The sequence below is a fragment of the Schistocerca serialis genome, chromosome 3 (genome assembly GCF_023864345.2).
Source record: "Schistocerca serialis cubense isolate TAMUIC-IGC-003099 chromosome 3, iqSchSeri2.2, whole genome shotgun sequence".
Classification (NCBI taxonomy): domain Eukaryota; kingdom Metazoa; phylum Arthropoda; class Insecta; order Orthoptera; family Acrididae; genus Schistocerca; species Schistocerca serialis.
Genome location: NC_064640.1, coordinates 813,227,989 through 813,248,874, shown reverse-complemented (window position 1 = coordinate 813,248,874; position 20,886 = coordinate 813,227,989). Strand labels below are relative to the sequence as shown.

General features: G+C 37.4%; 1 protein-coding gene across 1 annotated transcript in view; it reads right to left on the bottom strand.

The window, feature by feature from the left end:
• The window catches only part of LOC126469590 (dual specificity protein phosphatase MPK-4), a 132,446-nt gene that overhangs the window by 101,358 nt on the left and 10,202 nt on the right, over positions 1 to 20,886 (bottom strand). The window contains exon 3 of the mRNA XM_050096711.1: positions 7,172 to 7,303. Coding sequence (XP_049952668.1) covers positions 7,172 to 7,303 — 132 coding nt within the window. The remainder of the gene's footprint in view (positions 1 to 7,171; positions 7,304 to 20,886) is intronic.

The window sequence follows — 20,886 nt, the reverse complement described above, 5'->3', positions numbered from 1 at the left end:
AGAATCTGACTACACAAATAACGATGACACATGTATAACTTCTAACCTAAGTGAAACTTTTACAGATACTAATGATACACACACATTTCTTATGAATATATGGCTGAACAGTGGAACTATTTCCTTTGACAAGAACTTTAGAAAGATGCTTATTAATGTATGTGAAACTGTATGTCCTGAGTGGTGGAAAAAGATGAGATATTTTATTTTTGAAAAGCTGAAGGATAAGTACTTTAATAGTATACAATGTGATTTGGATGAAAATTCTTGGCTATTTGAGATAATAGAGAGTACTCATGACAATTTTGTGTCTTGTGCAAATTTTATAACTGTGACAAATAATACATGTAATGATATACCATATGATTCTGATAAGTATAGGTTTGGGGAAATTGAAAGTGATTTATTACTTGAGGATACAGGTTCTGAGAAAAGTGATCAATTTTGCAGTCCTTATATAAAAGTTCAAATTGGGTCATGGATTGGTAAATGTTTAATTGATACAGGAAGTGAGATCTCGGGAATATCTGAAAGGTTAAGTAAGAAATTGAAAGTGGGGAAAGATTATGTTGAAATGCCAGTTGCTGGGGTAAAGATAAAAGGTGCTACTGGGAAGAACAGTAAATTGGTAAAAAGCCAGGCTTTAGTGACATTTTTAATTGAAGGCAAGTTGTTCACACATGGATGTTTTGTAATTCAGGAATTTACTGAGGATTTTCTTTTGGGTATGAATTGGATAGTAAAAGTAAATACAGCATTTGATTGGGTTGGAAGAAAACTTTTGATACAAACTAGTGAAAGGGAATACATTCAGACAAATTTTGTGAAAACACTTGGTGATAAGAGTAATGGAAATTTTGACAGTATCAATTTACTAAAAGAAAATAGATTGGAGAATATTGAAACTCATAGATTTGATACTGATGAAGTTGAATTTGGGAATTTAGTAAATTTGAAAATTTCAGAAACACAAAATTTATCTGGGGAGCAAAAACAACAGTTAGAAAATCTGCTGTGGGAATACAGTGATGTTTTCAGTGACATACCTGGTAGGGTAAAGGGTTATCAGTGTGAGCTTCAGGTAAAACCTCATGAACCATTTTTCATAAAACCATACAGTATTGCAATATCAAAAAGACCTGCTGTTGAGAAAGAGCTGAAAAAGATGGAAGGATGTAATATAATAGAAAGGAGTATCAGTGCATATAATAATCCTCTAGTAGTAGTTTCGAAAAAAGATGGTGGAGTAAGATTGGTTTTGGATTCTAGACACTTAAACAAAATTTTGTTCAGACAGACAGACCATCCTGAAAATATTGATGAGTTACTCTATAAATTTACAGATATAAAATATATGTCAAGTTTGGATCTAACTCCGGGTTTTCATCAGGTACCACTTTCGGTTAATTCTAGAAAATATACTGCTTTCTTGTACAATGGTAAGAGTTACCAATACTGTGTTGTGCCATTTGGGTTAAATTCTTCTGTTTCCGAATTTATAAGAGCTTTGGATCATGTACTGGGGCAAGAACTTGCGTCTAAACTGATAATTTATGTAGATGACATTTTGGTTACAGGGCAAAATTGGGAGGAACATTTTTTGATTTTGAAGTCAGTTTGTGAAAAACTTAGAAAAGGCGGGATGACATTGAAATTAGAGAAATGTAAATTTGCAGTTTCTGAATTAAAATTTTTGGGTCATGTTGTCACAGACAAGGGAATTTTGGCAGATCCAGAAAAAATTAAAGCAATTTCAGAAATTCTTATTCCTAAGACTAAAAAACAATTAAAGTTGTTCTTTGGGTTATGCGGTTATTACCGAAAACATATAAGTGATCAGAGTCTGAATGCACCATGTTTAAGTCAATTACTTAAGAAAATCACTGTTTGGGTTTGGGATAAAAGTTGTCAGGAAGAGTTTGATAAAATTAAGCAAGAGTTGAGGAAGCAACACTTATTTCACAGACCTCATTTTAATTTACCATTTTGTTTGAACACTGATAGCAGTAATTATGGGCTTGGAGCAGAGTTATTTCAAGAAAGAGTAGAGAATGGAGTTAAGATACATTGTACCATAGCATTTGCAAGCAGAATGTTGCTCAATTCTTTGATATCTATATTGGGCCTTTTGAAGTCATAGAAAATCCACACCCTAATGCTTATCGTTTGGTGTATCCTAAGTCAAAGAAATTATTTGGTCTCAGGAATGTTGTCTCTTTAAAACTGTATAAACAGAAATCATAATTTCAAAATTTAAATAACCTATTATCATCTAAAACAAAAGTCCTCCACTGGAATACGCTTGTTAGAACAAAACTGCCTGTACAACCAAGTGTGTATATTTGCATGTATAAATTAATAATTTGAAGTCACATGTTAATTGAAACTGATGAAAAAACACTGTTGTAACAAAGAATGAGAGAAATATTTATTTTTACTTAAAAAAAAAAGTCTCCATAGTGAGCATTTCTGAATTTTTCTAATTTTTGGAAGCTAAGTCTTCCCTGTGGGTGAAGGCATGCATGTGAGGACATGCATGCAAAGGTATAAGTTTCAAAACCAATTTTAGATAAAGCCTCATGATATATGAGCAGTTTATTGTTGTTTATACTTATGTTGTGGGGAGCAAAAGTACTCTTCACAAGAATGTGACTTGTAGTAATATTGTAGTAGAGAGGAAAGTGTACATAAATAATTGCAAAAAATTTAGATAATACTGATGTATCTTTAGCTGTACTAAAAGAAGAAAATCATAAGAAAAAAAAAAAAAAATAAAAAAAAAGAACATGAGTAAAAAAAAAGATTTAAAAAGAAAATCATATGCAAAAAAAAAATATACAAAAAAAACACTACACTATATATGTCCAGTATCATTTTTACTGTTACAATGTGTAAGCATAATGAAATTAACATTAATATAAAAAAAATTAATTAAATCTTATTCTAGGAAATGAGTTTTACCTTCCTATTATTTTCAATCTGTATGTTAGAATATTTCTCATGTATGTTTTATACCAAGTATATTTGTCATGTCAAATAATTTCTTTACTTGAATTTTTTTGTGTATGAGATTGATGGGGAAGTATCATTGCAACAACAGCCAGTAACAAGTCCACAGATTCAAAGAGTCCAAATTTGGAAGAGGTTATCAGACTGCATCATTAGTGTACTAATTGTGTAATACAGATCCATTACTAAGTGTGGTCGGGATTTTGTTGTATATGTCCATGACAACAAAAGCCCTGGGGAGCAGTTGTAATGGATCTGGGAGATGTTATTTTTTTACCGTATTTGTCGATACCGAATTGTAAATGTTTTTTTTATACTTTTGTCAGAATTTATTATAATTTGTCTTATTATATGTTAATTTACTTCTGTTTTTGAGAGTAAAAGCATATTGATTACTATTAGAAAATGTATCGAAGAATAGCAAAGAGACTGATAACAAGTGGAAACTTGTGAATTGTGTAAAATATCTTTGACGTTGTCTTTGACTACAGTCAGTCGGCAGCTAACTCTTGGTGTGTGTTGACGGAAGAACAATGTGAAGGTCGCCGTCATAAATAATTTTGAATTATGTTACTATTATTTTTGTATTAACTAAAAAGAAGAAACTACATTTGAAGAAACTGTATTTGAAACACCAAAATGAGAGAAACACGTTGAACCACGTCTTTTCTGCAGCCGACAACGATGCATTGTGGAATCATACTTAGACAACTGAAGCCAAGACTAATATCGCCTTGCAAACGTCAAACGGAAAAGGTACTGTCACGAAATATGGCAAATTTAAGTAAATAAAAAATAGTGATCATATTTTCAACTTGTGTCTTAGCTGGGATGCCATATTTCAAATTTCACCCAAAACTGAATAATAAAAGATCAGTGACATTTCAAACAACAGTAACGGGAAGCACTACACAGATCTGAATGTCTTACACCGAAAAAGACGGGTGAATAAGAATGACTGGAAGAGAAAGAAAGGCCAATACAAAGAAAAATTTTAGGGCCACAAAAGAACAAAAATAATGGGATTAATAAGAGAAATGAATATTTCAACAAACATACAGAAACAATTCCAGACACATTATGGAAGAGGCGATTAAAGTTTTACAGCCATATTCATAGGGTGAATGACAATAGGCTAATGAAGAACATTTTCAGTTTCATTTCAAAATAAAAAAACTCAGAGAGAGATGGCTGGAATAGACAAGAAGGCACTTCAGAAGACTTACAATCATAAAAGACACCACACATGACTGGAAAAATTTCAGGCTACTGATCAACACTGCAAAATCACCCATCCACCGAGAAAAAAAAAAAAAAAACCTAGGAGAGTTATATCAAATGAACAGAGGTACGCCATTGGCCAACACATGAACTTCTGGGAAGATAAAGACTGCACCATAGTTTTACGATCTAAGTGGTCTACAAGTGGTAAAATTTTGTAGACCTAATAATAATAATAATAATAATAATAACACTGGAATATCATTCCTATTAATTATATTTTTTAAGTGCCTGGGACTTACTGATTCAAGTTCAACAGTGATTTCATAAACATCAAAATGAGTGGGGAAAAAAGTTCTTTCAGAAACCCTCCCTCTAGTTCAAGAAATGCTAAAACTTGCATCTGAAGAATTACATGTTCTATGACAGGAATTTGGAGAAGAAAAAGTAATGAGCTGCTAGTTAGTGAGATACATTCACAAAAAGGCTGCAGTTCTTTATCTTGTGTAGAACGAATATTTATTCTAGAGGTAATTCTGAAACTCCATTTTCTTCCTTTGGTAAACAGCCACTTTATACAACATACTAAATTTTGCAAAAACATGTTACTAACTCACCCTACAATAGTGAGACAGAATCAGTAATCACCATAAAACTTTAAAGACCCATACAACGTCTCAAGTTTCCTTCTGGTACACTGGATATGTACAAGAAAAGATATGCAAATTTCTCCCACCCTGGCCACCACTTGAAATGAGGTATCACTGTATGTATAAGCTGAAATGTGTTTTTTTTTTTTTTTTTTTCCACAGTCACTTTGGTTTCCAGTGAGATGTGACCTGCTTTCTTCAAATCATAACTATATCGAGACTGATGCATATAGGTTGTTGTTGTTGTGGTCTTCAGTCCTGAGACTGGTTTGATGCAGCTCTCCATGCTACCCTATCCTGTGCAAGTTTCTTCATCTCCCAGTACCTACTGCAACCTACATCCTTCTGAATCTGCTTAGTGTATTCATCTCTTGGTCTCCCTCTACGATTTTTACCCACCACACTGCCTTCCAATGCTAAATTTGTGATCCCTTAATGCCTGAGAACATGTCCTACCAACCGGTCCCTTCTTCTCGTCAAGTTGTGCCACAAACTCCTCTTCTCCCCAATTCTATTCAATACCTCCTCATTAGTTATGTGATCTACCCATCTAATCTTCAGCATTCTTCTGTAGCACCACATTTCGAAAGCTTCTACTCTCTTCCTGTCCAAACTATTTATCGTCCATGTTTCACTTCCATACATGGCTACACTCCATACAAATACTTTCAGAAACGACTTCCTGACACTCAAATCTATACTTGATGTTAACAAATTTCTCTTCTTCAGAAACGCTTTCCTTGCCATTGCCAGTCTACATTTTATATCCTTCTACTTCGACCATCATCAGTTATTTTGCTCCCCAAATAGCAAAACTCCTTTACTACTATAAGTGTCTCATTTCCTAATCTAATTGCCTGAGCATCACCCGAGTTAATTCGACTACATTCCATTATCCTCGTTTTGCTTTTGTTGATGTTCATCTTATATCCTTCTTTCAAGACACTGTCCATTCTGTTCAACTGCTCTTCCATGTCCTTTGCTGTCTCTGACAGAATTGCAATGTCATCGGCGAAGCTCAAAGTTTTTATTTCTCCTCCATGGATTTTAATACCTACTCCGAATTTTTCTTTTGTTTCCTTTACTGCTTGCTCAATATACAGATTGAATAACATTGGGGAGAGGCTACAACCCTGTTTCACTCCCTTTCCAATCACTGCTTCCCTTTCATGCCCCTCGACTCTTATAACTGCCATCTGGTTTCTGTACAAATTGTAAATAGCCTTTCGCTCCCTGTATTTTATCCCTGCCACCTTCAGAATTCGAAAGAGTATTCCAATCAACATTGTCAAAAGCTTTCTCTAAGTCTACAAATGCTAGAAATGTAGGTTTTCCTTTCCTTAATCTTTCTTCTAAGATAAGTCGTAGGGTCAGTATTGCCTCACGTGTTCCAACATTTCTACGGACTCCAAACTGATCTTCCCTGAGGTCGGTTTCTACCAGTTTTTCCATTTGTCTGTAAAGAATTCGCGTTAGTATTTTGCAGCTGTGACTTATTGAACTGATAGTTTGGTAATTTTCACATCTGTCAACACCTGCTTTCTTTGGGATTGGAATTATTATATTCTTCTTGAAGTCTGAGGGTACTTCGCCTGCCTCATACATCTTGCTCACCATATGGTAGAGTTTTGTCAGGACTGGCTCTCCCAAAGCCGTCAGTAGTTCTAATGGAATGTTGTCTACTCCCGGGGCCTTGTATCGGCTCAGGTCTTTCAGTGCTCTGTCAAACTCTTCATGCAGTATCATATTTCCCATTTCATCTTCATCTACATTCTCTTCCATTTCTATAATATTGTCCTCAAGTACATCGCCCTTGTATAGAACCTCTATATACTTCTTCCACCTTTCTGCTTTCCCTTCTTTGGTTAGGACTGGGTTTCCATCTCAGCTCTTGATATTCATAGAAGTGTTTCTCTTTTCTTCCAAGGTCTCTTTAAATTTCCTGTAGGCAGTATCTATCTTACCCCTAGTGAGATAAGCCTCAACATCCTTACATTTGTCCTCTAGCCATCCCTGCTTAGCCATTTTGCACTTCCTGTTGATCCCATTTTTGAGACGTTTGTATTCCTTTTTGCCTGTCTCATTTACTGCATTTTTATATTTTCTCCTTTCATCAATTAAATTCAATATTTCTTCTGTTACCCAAGGATTTCTACTAGCCCTCATCTTTTTACCTACTTGATCCTCTGCTGCCTTCACTACTTCATCCCTCATATAGGTAATGATATTTAATGTTAGTTATTACAAAGTATGTGAAAGAATACAAAACAATTCCGAGTTGCCATTCTTACCTTGAATAAATTTTGTTTTGATTCCTGGACCCATGACAATGTTCTTGGGAAGAGGACAAGAATCAACAGTCAGTATGTGATTTATTTTATATTTTTCCAGAGCTTCTAAATCAGTTGCTGCTGTAAGGTTTCCTGAGGGAGGAGATCATCACATGGTATAAATAGTACTTTCAGTAATTCATATATAAAGGCATGTAAAATATCATTTTAAAATATCTGATGATAGTTGTTACTTACTTATTATACTTATCTAGTACAGACCCAAAAGTATTATTAGAAAAAAAACAGCATAAACATTCCAAATTATGTAGAGCAGAATTTGATCTTATGCAAGCAATGGTTACCAACATCAAATGTACAAAAATGCAGACTTGTACACTTCACTCAACTAAAAATGCAGTAGCAATTCAGAACAGTATTAATGGCTCACAAATGTGCTCACAGGGTTCAAATATGTATATGAGCAGAAACACGATATGGAATGATTGAAAATTTAGTTGCATGTCACTGACTCTTCACTACTTGAGGACACTGCAGCCTATTCATGAAAAAAGATTGTTTGCAAAATCCTAGTCAAGATCTGTTTGGAATATCTACATCTACAACTATATTCCGCAGATCACTGTAAATTTTATGGCAAAGGATACTTCCCACTGAACCATACATTAAGGTTTCCTCTTGGTCCATTAGCATACTGTGAATAGGAAGAATGGCTGCTGCCTCTGTGCATGGTGCAATAGATCTAATCCTGTTTTTGCAGTCACTATGGGAGTGTTACTTCCTTATGTTTGAGCTCATTATATGTTTTCAAACTCTACAATAGATTCACTCCAGAGTTATTGGATGGTACTTCTGTGGATCATTTCTGGTACTATTCTTGTAGACAGGTGTGACCAGTGTTTTCTTCCAACCATCTGATAGTTTTTTTTATTTTTTATTTATTTTTTATTTTTTTATTATGATTAATCATACAAATGATCCACAAAACATGAAGCTAAATCTATGGTATATTATGATTAAAAAAGGGGCTATAGCACAGTCAGCAAGAGAGAATCCTTGACAGCTGTCAATGTTGTTGCTACCTTTAAACTGAAGTTCAAATGGCTACAGATGAAAACATGTCATCCATTCAGTTGTGACTACACTGAGACATTGCCATAGACACATACACAAAATTGCATTAGGTGACTGGTTGACATAGATGTGCAAAGTAGATGCACCAAGACTATCGCAACTACCAGGGATCTTCTTTCACTGACTCTACTACAATACCTTAAAGTGTTTATTAATGATTCTGTCAACAGTCATAATATTTATATTAGGCAACTAGTTTCAAACTTTACAGGTTCTTCTTCAAGCCTATTCTAACTGGGCTGCACGGACAGTGCTGATCTTAATAATAAACAGCAAAGTGGCATTCTGCAAACATTTATAAAGCATGTGTTGCCAGTCCGATTTTTATTATTACGATCTGGCACAGTCAGTGCAGCTTCCATACGACAGGCATGAAAATGAACATGTAAGGTTTGAAACTAGTTGCCTAATATAAATACTGTGACTGTGACAAAACCGTTAATAAACACTTTAAGGAATTTAATAAAGTTGCTGGTTCCCTGTCAACAAAATGCTGAAACTGAAGTATCTGCTACATTATACTAGAAACTCAGCCTGGCTCCACACAGGGGGCACGAAGTATCTCCAGCTGGAATTCCTTGTGGACTAGTCTACCTGTTAGTAAAATTGTATCAAAATCCCTACAGCACTTCCTGAGATTAGTCTTCACACTGACAGAAAAATGCGGCAATGGACTTTAATTTATAATTTGTATAGAAGTTATCTGTTGCAAATTGTGTATGATTAAAAGCACAATAGGGGCCAACCAAATGCAGCAATGTAGCTGTTAAACACATATTCGGGAGGATGGAGTTTGCTCTATCCGACTATCTCCGTTAAATTTTCCTAAATCATTCAAGAAAATGCTGGAATGATTCCTTGAACCACTGTCAACCATCTGTTCTACCCTCTCAAAACATCTGTGTGTAAGTACATCAGAGTTATTTCTTTTCATTGTATTATGATGACAAATCACATAACTGAGAGACAATCCCTGCATGATTAAATAAATAAATATTACCTAAAATTCTGGAATCTTAAGTTCTGAAGCAAATACCGGGTGGTTATAATTAAACTTTCCCCATTTTACATGTTACAACATGGAAACTAATTACCACACAAGTACCAAACTTAGTAACATTAATGACAAGGACAAACGGAAGAGAAATACTGCAGAATCGATTCAATTGAAACACTTTTAATGTGCTGCTACAATACATCATACCATTACACACCACGGCCATTACTGCTACAAAAGGGGCTCAATATGGTGCGCATCAGTGTCCAGAAGAGTCTGAAAGCACAGGATTGCATTTTGCATAGCAGAAGGAAGCATATCCGTAGGTATGCTGGCTACCTCTCTTGATTTGCTGCACTTCAGATCAGCACGTGTGAATGTTCCCCTGATAAACCCTGTCCTTCAGGTAGCCCCACTACCAGAAATCACAGGGAGTGGGATCAGGTGATCATGCCAGCCAAGCATTTGGAAATGATCAGCTGATAATTTGATCATTTCCAAATGTATGTTGGATAAGCAGGTGAACTTCACAAGAAATGTGTGATGGGCACCATCTTGCATGAAAATTGTTGAGTTCAATGTGTCTCTCTCTGGTTGGGTAGGTATGACATGCTGGCGAAACATATCACAGTAGCGCTGGCCAGTCACACTGTACGTCTTTGGTCCTTGGGTGCCCATACAGTGACACGTTCACCACAAAGAGGAGCTTCATGCACAGTGACTGGATGTGAAGATCCCCACACTCAGCAATTCTGTGTGTTCATCTCACCCGTCAGAGAAAAATGAGCTACATCTTTCCCATAGGATGGTCCAGCGCCAACCCTCATCAACTTCAATCCTTGCGAGAAAGTGGAGGGCGAAGTCAACAAGTAATCATGTGTCCTGTGGTGCAAACTATTGTATGGTATAGATCTTGTATGTATACCATTTGAGAATGGCTTGAAGCACTTTCTGTACAGTGGACCATGGGACGTTCAACTGTTGTGACACGGCATGTGCACTGTCTGACAATCGGGAATAGTGTATAACATTGTCTGCCATAGGAACAGGAATTCCATCAATCACCTGTGGTGGAACTGGTTGTTAGCCTCTTCCCAGAGCGACATCCATTTCCCCAGTTGATCCGAACTACTACTTCACGCTCAGCACAGCAGATGGAGACAGATAGCCCTTCCATAATCCTTTCACACTGCTATATTCTCAAAGTGAGGCTGCAGCATTACTGTTGTTTTGATGTTAGAGATTCACCAATAATGACCTGCTCCTTCTGTCCAAGCTTATGTTGACACGTCAACACATGCAGTGCAACTGGTCAGGTATGTGAGACTATGAATCACAATGACTTATGATGACACACCTGGTGGCCATTGTTGTAGCTGGATGGAGGCGCCATAATGCATAGAAATCATGCACCCCATACTCTGAACATTAGTTAAATCACATTTGGTACTCATATGGTAATTAGTTTCTGTGTTATAACATGTTAAATAGGGAAATTTTAATTATAACTGCCCAATATATTGCTGAACATGGTGTGTAAGCAAACACGGAATATAAAATGCATACATGAAATAGCTGAATCCATGGACACATTTTACGTTCCACTGTTGAAAGATTTCAACAGATGAGGTGAAGCTTTCAACAGATAAGGTGAACAACAGTGAATAGAAATCACTTTAAGAATGACATTAATTGTCCCATGGAAATTTCAAGAACTGATTTTCAGAGGGAATATATGGTCAAACTAGTCAGTAAAATTTTATTGGACGACATAAAACAAAGAACAGAAGACACAAACAAAACTTCCTGATCTTATGCAATGTCATCTCCAGTGGACACAACACACTTTCGACAACATTATAAACTGAAAACCATCAACAAGGTTTCTAATCCAAGCACTGATGTCACAAGCCTTTGGGTGCATGTCAAAATACAATACAGACAGCTATATACTATGACTGTGTTGGGTGTTTACCCTTCTTTTGATCTGACCGGTACCACCAAATCTCATCACGTGTTTTGACATTTGCAGAAAATACGGATCTCTGTCCTATACATAAATGAAATCTAGTATTTTTTTCTTCCCATGATGCTTTCTGTTCATCAGTCAATTTGAGTGGCATAAACTGGGAATGGGTCATCTATTTATTCAAATATTTGTGAATTATAGTGGCCAAAATCTGCAGGAATGATTCCGAAACCAGTGGAACAGGCCAACCGACCGAGGGTGTCACAGTGAGTCGCCAGAAAGTAAACAGGTGGACAACAACTAGAGAAAGAAAAACAATAGAGACAGCACAGAAGAGTTAGTCCAGTGAATAAACCAAGATCAAAACATGAGACATAGTGAATTCAGAACCAAGACAACAATGTGTAGCGAGAGCAATACAATAGCACAGAGAAAGCGCGACAGACTGACTGACCAGCTACACAGCTGGCTTTTAAAGGGCAGCTGTGAGCATTGATGGGTCGGCAAGATGGGCATGTCTGCACAGTCAGTGCTGCACCAGTGTTCACAGATTAGAGCAGTACTGTCTAGTGTGGTCGTCATCGAGATCCCTGTCTTCCACAGACTTTGAAACTCACTGAGCCAGGATACCAGATGAAGGACAGCTAATAACAATGTCCTTGCTAATCCCCCATTGATGTGATATTGATCTCAAGAGGTAGTAGCTAAATTTGTACCACTACCTGTTGTGCTTGTTTGCACTTGTGCATCACTGACACAGCTGGCTTTTAAAGGGCAGCTGTGAGCATTGATAGGTCGGCAAGATGGGCATGTCTGCACAGTCAGTGCTGCACCAGTGTTCACAGATTAGAGCAGTACTGTCTAGTGTGGTCGTCATCGAGATCCCTGTCTTCCACAGACTTTGAAACTCACTGAGCCAGGATACCAGATGAATGACAGCTAATAACAATGTCCTTGCTAATCCCCCATTGATGTGATATTGATCTCAAGAGGTAGTAGCTAAATTTGTACCACTACCTGTTGTGCTTGTTTGCACTTGTGCATCACTGACAGTTTCCTTTCTGGAAGAGTCTGAATCAGCTGTAAGTACATTTGCACTTCCAGCATTCATTTTGTAAACTTTTACTAGTAATGAATGTGCCCAAATCAATTTCAGTTATCCTTGACATACATCTCTGTGCACATACATGCATGAATTATTAACACACACTGACATTTCATTGTAGGTCAGTTCACTAAATATTTTAGATGCACCTCATTTAAACAACACTCACCTACATTTACCTGATGTACAAGCCAAGACAGTAACAGTAATTGTAGGATATAAAGCAGGCACACAAGCAATCACTCTTCACATGTTCCTTCTGCAAATGTAGTGAGAGAAATGCATCAGGTACAGTAGAGCATTAAGTACCGATACTCTCTGTCATACATTTAAATGTATAATGCAGATATGGATACAGCAGTGCACATCTCTGTTGGAATTGTGTGACTCATTCTTTGCATCAGAGTGATAGCCACCATGTGACATCACATTGGTCTTTTTTTAAAAAAAATTCAGTTTCCATGCCATCCACAAGTGTCTGGACAGTAACTCTGACATCACTTATAGCATTTACATACGACCAGAATTTCTTTGGGTTTTGTGACAGATTTTTTGATATAATGTTGATATGACTATCACTGAAAGTTTCACACATAGCCCATTTGCCAGTTAAATGTGTTTCATTCAGCACCTCTTTACCTATAGCCCTTTGCTTTCTTTTATATCTACAAGGCAATAGTTACTCTTTCTTTATAAGTTCGTTTACAGAGACTGTACTCTATGGAGGGTCCCTTCCAATATGAATTGTTCTACTAGGTACAAGGCTATGAAGTGTAAGGTGAAATACTCATTTAAACTTGAGCCACATGTCCTCTAAGGTAAATGTTTTGAATTCCTCTTTCAGATACGACACTACTGCCTCTCTGCTTCAATTACTAAACATGTAAATTCTTCTACTTGTTTTAGCTACCCTCTGTGCTTTCAACTTTGGTAATAATTGTTGATAAAAAAGCCACAGTGTTGTAGAGGCTATTTTAAATTTGTGTTTAACACAATGGGCACTAACTGATGAAGGAAAATGTGTGTTAGGAATGTACTTGTAAATCAGTGCCAAGGTATGGATTTAGCGAGATATTATCCTACTCTAAGGGTGTTGAAAAACAGTGAAGATAAAATTTAAGATAGATACTGTAAAACTGCTAGGCATGTGTGAACTGGAACTAAATATCTGAGAAACGAAGATAATGCCCTGCCTCTAAATGTTATAACTCAGACATAAACGCTAAAAGAAGAACTATGATCAGAGTAACAAAATGTCAACTATTGTAAAGTAAAATGTGTATCTCTTTCTAGGTGACAACTGTAATGAAGGTAGGATGTGTCAATGATTATAAAGTAAATGTCCATCTCCTTCAGGGAAGTGATTTGAAATCAGAATAGGAAGTGTCTTTCATTGTAAAGTAATTATGTATTGCTTCCAGGTAACTAGAATTATAGTCATGGTAGGCAATAAATAACTGTCTAAAAGAAATGTAATCATTCATGCTAAAGTAATACAATAGACTAAAACTTACATAAAAATTTGTAGTCACAGAGCACAGTACCCATAAATATTTCCTCAGTGGAGGGAGGTGTCCCATATGGGGTCAATGCAACCCCTGCGATCAAGAGTGGTAGCCACTGTGACTAATTCTGCTTGCTGAATACGAAGACACGCAAGTGAAAGGGCATTGATTGGGTGTAGCCCAATGTGAGATATGGCCACCACAAGGGATGTAAGGTGGTGGCACATCACCCAAGAGAGTTCAGTTATTCATGGAACAGTAAGTCAGAGGGCCCCTGCGTAGGTTGGGCCTGGACTCCGAATCTGCCTTGGCTCTGTTGTTTGATATTTGCTGTGTGTACCTTCCTCCAGCAGGACTTTGTAGACTGTCTGGAGTGGACTACTGTACTTTCAAGTGTTCATTCAGGCAAGCACTAAAGTTGTTAATCAAGTGTTGCATTCCTCTTCTGTTTGTATTTTCTTGGCAGAGTGCCATAATTCCTCAAAATATTCGATTACCCAACGCCATAAATAGCTAATTAAATAGACCTCCCTCTGAATACTGTCAACAAGTTCCTATATCATTTGCTGGATGCGAAAAGATGTGGAGCACAAATGAATGAAATTCAACAGCATTATACAAAATGACCACCCCCAAGAACCATGGACCTTGCCGTTGGTGGGGAAGTTTGCGTGCCTCAGTGATACAGGTGGCCGTACCATAGGTGCAACCACAATGGAGGGGTATCTGTTGAGAGGCCAGACAAATGTGTGGTTCCTGAAGAGGGGCACCAGACTTTTCAGTAGTTGCAGGGCCAACAGTCGGGATGATTGACTGATCTGGCCTTGCAACACTAACCAAAACGGCCTTGCTGTGCTGGTACTGCGAACGGCTGAAAGCAAGGGGAAACTACAGCCGTAATTTTTCCCGAGGGCATGCAGCTTTACTGTATGGTTAAATGATGATGGCGTCCTCTTGGGTAAAATATTCCGGAGGTAAAATAGTCCCCCATTCGGATCTCCGGGCGGGGACTACTCAAGACAACATCGCTATCAGAAGAAAGAAAACGGGCATTCTGCGGATCGGAGCATGGAATGTCAGATCCCTTAATCGGGCAGGTAGGTTTGAAAACTTAAAAAGGGAAATGGATAAAAAAAATTGTTCAAATGGCTCTGAGCACTATGGGACTCAACTGCTGAGGTCATTAGTCCCCTAGAACTTAGAACTAGCTAAACCTAACTAACCTAAGGACATCACAAACATCCATGCCCGAGGCAGGTTTCGAACCTGCGACCATAGCGGTCTTGCGGTTCCAGACTGCAGCGCCTTTAACCGCATGGCCACTTCGGCCGGCGGAAACGGATAGGTTGAAGTTAGATACAGTGGGAATTAGTGAAGTTCGGTGGCAGGAGAAACAAGACTTCTGGTCAGGTGAATACAGGGTTATAAATACAAAATCAAATATGGGTAATGCAGGAGTAGGTTTAATAATGAATAAAAAAATTGGAGTGCGGGTAAGCTACTACCAACAGCACAGTGAACGCATTATTGTGGCCAAGGTAGACACGAAGCCCATGCCTACTACAGTAATATAAGTTTATATGCAAACTAGCTCTGCAGATGATGAAGAAATTGATGAAATGTATGATGAGATAAAAGAAATTATTCAGGTAGTGAAGGGAGACGAAAATTTAATAGTCATGGGTGACTGGAATTCGTGAGTAGGAAAAGGAAGAGAAGGAAACATAGTGGGTGAATATGGATTGGGGGAGAGAAATGAAAGAGGAAGCCGTCTGGTAGAATTTTGCACAGAGCATAACTTAATCATAGCTAACACTTGGTTCAAGAATCATAAAAGAAGGTTGTATACATGGAAGAATCCTGGAGATACTAGAAGGTATCAGATAGATTATATAATGGTAAGACAGAGATTTAGGAACCAGGTTTTAAACTGTAAGACATTTCCAGGGGCAGATGTGGACTCTGACCACAATCTATTGGTTGTGAACTGTAGATTAAAACTGAAGAAACTGCAAAAAGGTGGGAATTTAAGGAGATGGGACCTGGATAAACTGACTAAACCAGAGGTTGTACAGAGTTTCAGGGAGAGTATAAGGGAACAATTGACAGGAATGGGGGAAAGAAGAATGGGTAGCTCTGAGGGATGAAGTAGTGAAGGCAGCAGAGGATCAAGTAGGTACAAAGACGAGGGCTAGTAGAAATCCTTGGGTAACAGAAGAAATATTGAATTTAATTGATGAAAGGAGAAAATATAAAAACGCAGTAAATGAAGCAAGCAAAAGGGAATACAAACGTCTCATAAATGAGATTGACAGGAAGTGCAAAATGGCTAAGCAGGGATGGCTAGAGGACAAATGTAAGGATGTAGAGGCTTATCTCACTAGGGGTAAGATAGATACTACCTACAGGAAAATTAAAGAAACCTTTGGAGAAAGGAGAACCACTTGTACGAATATCAAGAGCTCAGATGGAAACCCAGTTCTAAGCAAAGAAGGGAAAGCAGAAAGGTGGAAGGAGTATATAGAGGGTCTATACAAGGGCGATGTACTTGAGGACAATATTATAGAAATGGAAGAGAATGTAGATGAAATGGGAGATATGATACTGTGTGAAAAGTTTGACAGAGCACTGAAAGACCTGAGTGGAAACAAGGCCCCAGGAGTAGATAACATTCCATTAGAACTACTGACGGCCTTGGGAGAGCCAGTCCTGACAAAAGTCTACCATCTGGTGAGCAAGATGTATGAGACAGGCGAAATACCCTCAGACTTCAAGAAGAATATAATAATTCCAATCCCAAAGAAAGCAGGTGTTGACAGATGTGAAAATTACCGAACTATCAGTTTAATAAGTAACAGCTGCAAAATACTAACGTGAATTCTTTACAGACGAATGGAAAAACCGGTAGAAGCCGACCTCAACGAAGATCAGTTTGGATTCGGTAGAAATGTTGGAACACGTGAGGCAATACTGACCCTATGACTTATCTTAGAAAATAGATTAAGAAAAGGAAAACCTACATTTCTAGCATTTGTAGACTTAGAGAAATCTTTTGCCAATGTTGACTGGAATACTATCTTTCAAATTCTAAAGGTGGCAGGGGTAAAATACAGGGAGCAAAAGGCTATTTACAATTTGTACAGAAACCAGATGGCAATTATAAGAGTCGAGGGGCATGAAAGTGAAGCAGTGGTTGGGAAGGGAGTGAGACAGGGTTGTAGCCTCTCCCCAATGTTATTCAATCTGTATATTGAGCAAGCAGTAAAGCAAATAAAAGAAAAATTCGGAGTAGGTATTAAAGTCCATGGAGAATAAATAAAAACGTTGAGGTTAGCCGATGACATTGTAATTCTGTCAGAGACAGCAAAGGACTTGGAAGAGCAGTTGAACGGAATGGACATTGTCTTGAAAGAAGGATATAAGAAGAACATCAACAAAATCAAAACGAGAATAATGGAATGTAGTCGAATTGAGTCGGGTGATGCTGAGGGAATTAGATTAGGAAATGGAACACTTTAAGTAGTAAAGGAGTTTTGCTATTTGGGGAGCAAAATAACTGATGATGGTAGAAGTAGAGATGATATAAATTGTAGACTGGCAATGGCAAGGAAAGCGTTTCTGAAGAAGAGAAATTTGTTAACATCAAGTATAGATTTGAGTGTCAGGAAGTCGTTTCTGAAAGTATTTGTACGGTGTGTAGCCACGTATGGAAGTGAAACATGGATGATAAATAGTTTGGACAAGAAGAGAATAGAAGCTTTCGAAATGTGGTGCTACAGAAGAATGCTGAAGATTAGATGGGTAGATCACATAACTAATGAGGAGGTAGTGAATAGATTTGGGGAGAAGAGGAGTTTGTGGCACAACTTGACCAGAAGAAGGGACCGGTTGGTAGGACATGTTCTCAGGCATCAAGGGATCACAAATTTAGCATTGGTGGGCAGAGTGGAGGGTAAAAATCGTAGAGGGAGACCAAGAGATGAATACACTAAGCAGATTCAGAAGGATGTAGGTTGCAGTAAGTACTGGGAGATGATGAAGTTTGCACAGGATAGAGTAGCATCGAGAGCTGCATCAAACCAATCTCAGGACTGAAGACAACAACAACAACATACAAAATGCCATAAATAAATTTTTGTTGAGGAAGGTTTTGAGGGAATGAACAGACACACCACGGTTTGACAGCCATTCCAAAAAGTTGCTACTAAAGCAACGAGAACATCACGGATTAAGCAAAGTCAAATACTTGCTGGGAAAAAAAGGGGGGGCCTGGGTGCAGTTAAAGTTATAGTGACAAGAACCCAACAAATCCAAAGATGACAACAAAACCAATATCGGCTGGCCGACTTGGCCAAGAGCGTCGACAGCAAGTTGCCAAAGAACAACAGAAGGACAAAATGAGAGAATGACAGACAATGGAGATGGCATGGCATAATAACAAGTCCAAAGGGCAAATCACATTGAATACTAAGACGGAGCGAATTCAGAACTAAGGCAACAGTGTGTAGCAAGATTGATACAGTAATACAGAAAAATCACAAGTAAAGGACAGAGTGGCCCCACTGCTGGCCTTATAGAGCAGCTGCGAGCCACAATAGGCCGGCTGGGCAGGTGTGGTGGTGCTTACACTGGCACCCCAAATTGCAGCAGCACTGCCTAGTGGCCATCACTGATGTCCATACTGTCCCGCAGGTCTTCAAATGTGCTGCACTACGATACCAGAAAAGTGATCATAAGGAGCGCAATGTGAGAATCAGTTCAATGAACTGAAAAGTAAAATCTAGCCAACTGATCTGACAAAATTCTAATAAGTTTGGCCTTTTGTAGATTAAAATCAAAATAATCTATTTAGTTCCTCAGTGATCATACTGGTACCGAAATGTAAGATGACAGAGAGACGGCTGAAACAATGTATTCGGTTTCTGGAATTGTTTCCTGCAGAAGATCATAATACATTTACTCCTTTCAATTCACTACACAAATGCCGAAATGGCAAGTTTTGAGAGAATTTCTCACAGAAAAGAAAATGTGAAACTGCTCAACAGTGGAAAGGCATCTAGCCTGCACTTTATATTTTGCAGTTTTAAAACATTGTTTTCCAAATCCCTGCCTCACCAGTACATAATCTACCAAATATCACATGTCCGTAAGTCTCTTCCACATACACAGTTTTCTTTCGTAATTCTTAAAACAAGTGTTTACATTATTCTTCTCTGTGCAACTTCTACCAAGTGGCTTCCACTTTCATTCCTCTTCCCCAGATCATGCTTTCCTACCACTTTTCTTTCCTTTCTTCTGCCCTCTATAAAAACCCAAAACATCACCATAACTAAATTTTTATTTCCCTTAACATACTGAATAACTTCTTTTATTTGAATGGAGACTCCATCAGGAGCTGCATGCACCAGGATCTTTACACCAATATTAATAACAACTGAGTCAAGTGTTGGCCATTGAAGTAGAAATCTTTATTTCTGTTGCAATTTGATTCCAATCACTGTGTGACCATCTTCAGTGCTGTCGATAAAACAAAAATTTGCCTGCCTGCCCAACTATACAGGTAACAACATATAAACAAGATTGTTTTCATCAACATACCTAGTATTAAAGCCCTGTGGACTCACAAATGAAAGCATTAACATTTGCAATATCTGCACATATCAAATGAAGAGTACTTGTCAGACTGAAGGTACAAATGCAACTGAGCTAGCTGCTTACATGGACTTACACAGCTATGCTCACTGCCAACACCAGACACAACAGCGCCCTTTTTAGTGATCATTATTACAAGATCTTTTATTAATGAGAATTGAAGACATAATAATGAAATGTAGTATCTAATCCATGCATCACACATCAAGAACATTACACAGCTCACGCCTTCTGGCATGTGTTTCAGGAACCATGTCCCAAAGTATGTGATTTAGCATGAACCATCCTAGAATGTAGTATTGCAACCATTATATTAACATAACAGTGAAATAATTCCACCAAAACCAAAAGAATCAGGTTCCCCTATTATGCCATTCGACATTTATTTTTATATCCATACATTTCCAAATGCCTTTTTAACAGACAATGTCTAAAATAAAATGTAGGTATAAAAATACACAACACCGTGAAAACATCTTTCAAATATCTCTTGACCTACTCAGATGTTTGTTTACCAGATTTCAATGTTGTCACATGACAATTCTCAAATTCTCTGTCCAAACTCGCTATTAGTTTCTTTTAAAACTATGAAAAGACAGGTAGTCAGTCTGACAAAACCATTTTAAGCCTCGTACTTGAAGACAAGAAACTTGTTCATGTAATGATCCCCCAAATTATTGAAGCAAAGGTACAGCTGTGGGGCATATACGGCTTCCAAAGTTGGAAGAAATTTATGAGAAGATTTTCAGATCCAGTTCTGTTGAATGATTATGATGTCAATCTCCACTTGAGAAATAATATAATTAAGCTGCAGTCACTAGTACACAATCAATTCTATTCACCAGAAGTCTTATCAATGTACTGATATATGCCTAATATAAATCCACTGTTTGATTTTTACCTAAATTAAATCATGATGTTTAGAGGATCACCCAATACAATTTGAAATCCTGCTGAATTTTGCTTTATATTGCGCTCTCCATTGTGTATATAATGTGAAGAAATTTTGTTCATTTTGTGTGCATGGCAAAAAGCATTATGTTTTAAGCATTTGTTTATAGATTATCACTATTGTAATGAGTTTGTATAACGATAATGTATTATTTTAATTAGCAAAATACACTAATGTGAAACGGTAAAAAAATATGAATATAAAACAATTTAAAACATAAAACAAATATAAGTAAAATAAATAATTAGAATAATAATGAATATTCGAATATTTTTATTAGAGATGTTGCAAATAATTCTATAGCACATTCTGTGCAGCTTCTTTTATACATAAGTGGTATTTCAGAGAGCACCTTTATTACACATGAATGTATGTGGGCTCAACCTTCTGTAATTTATGTT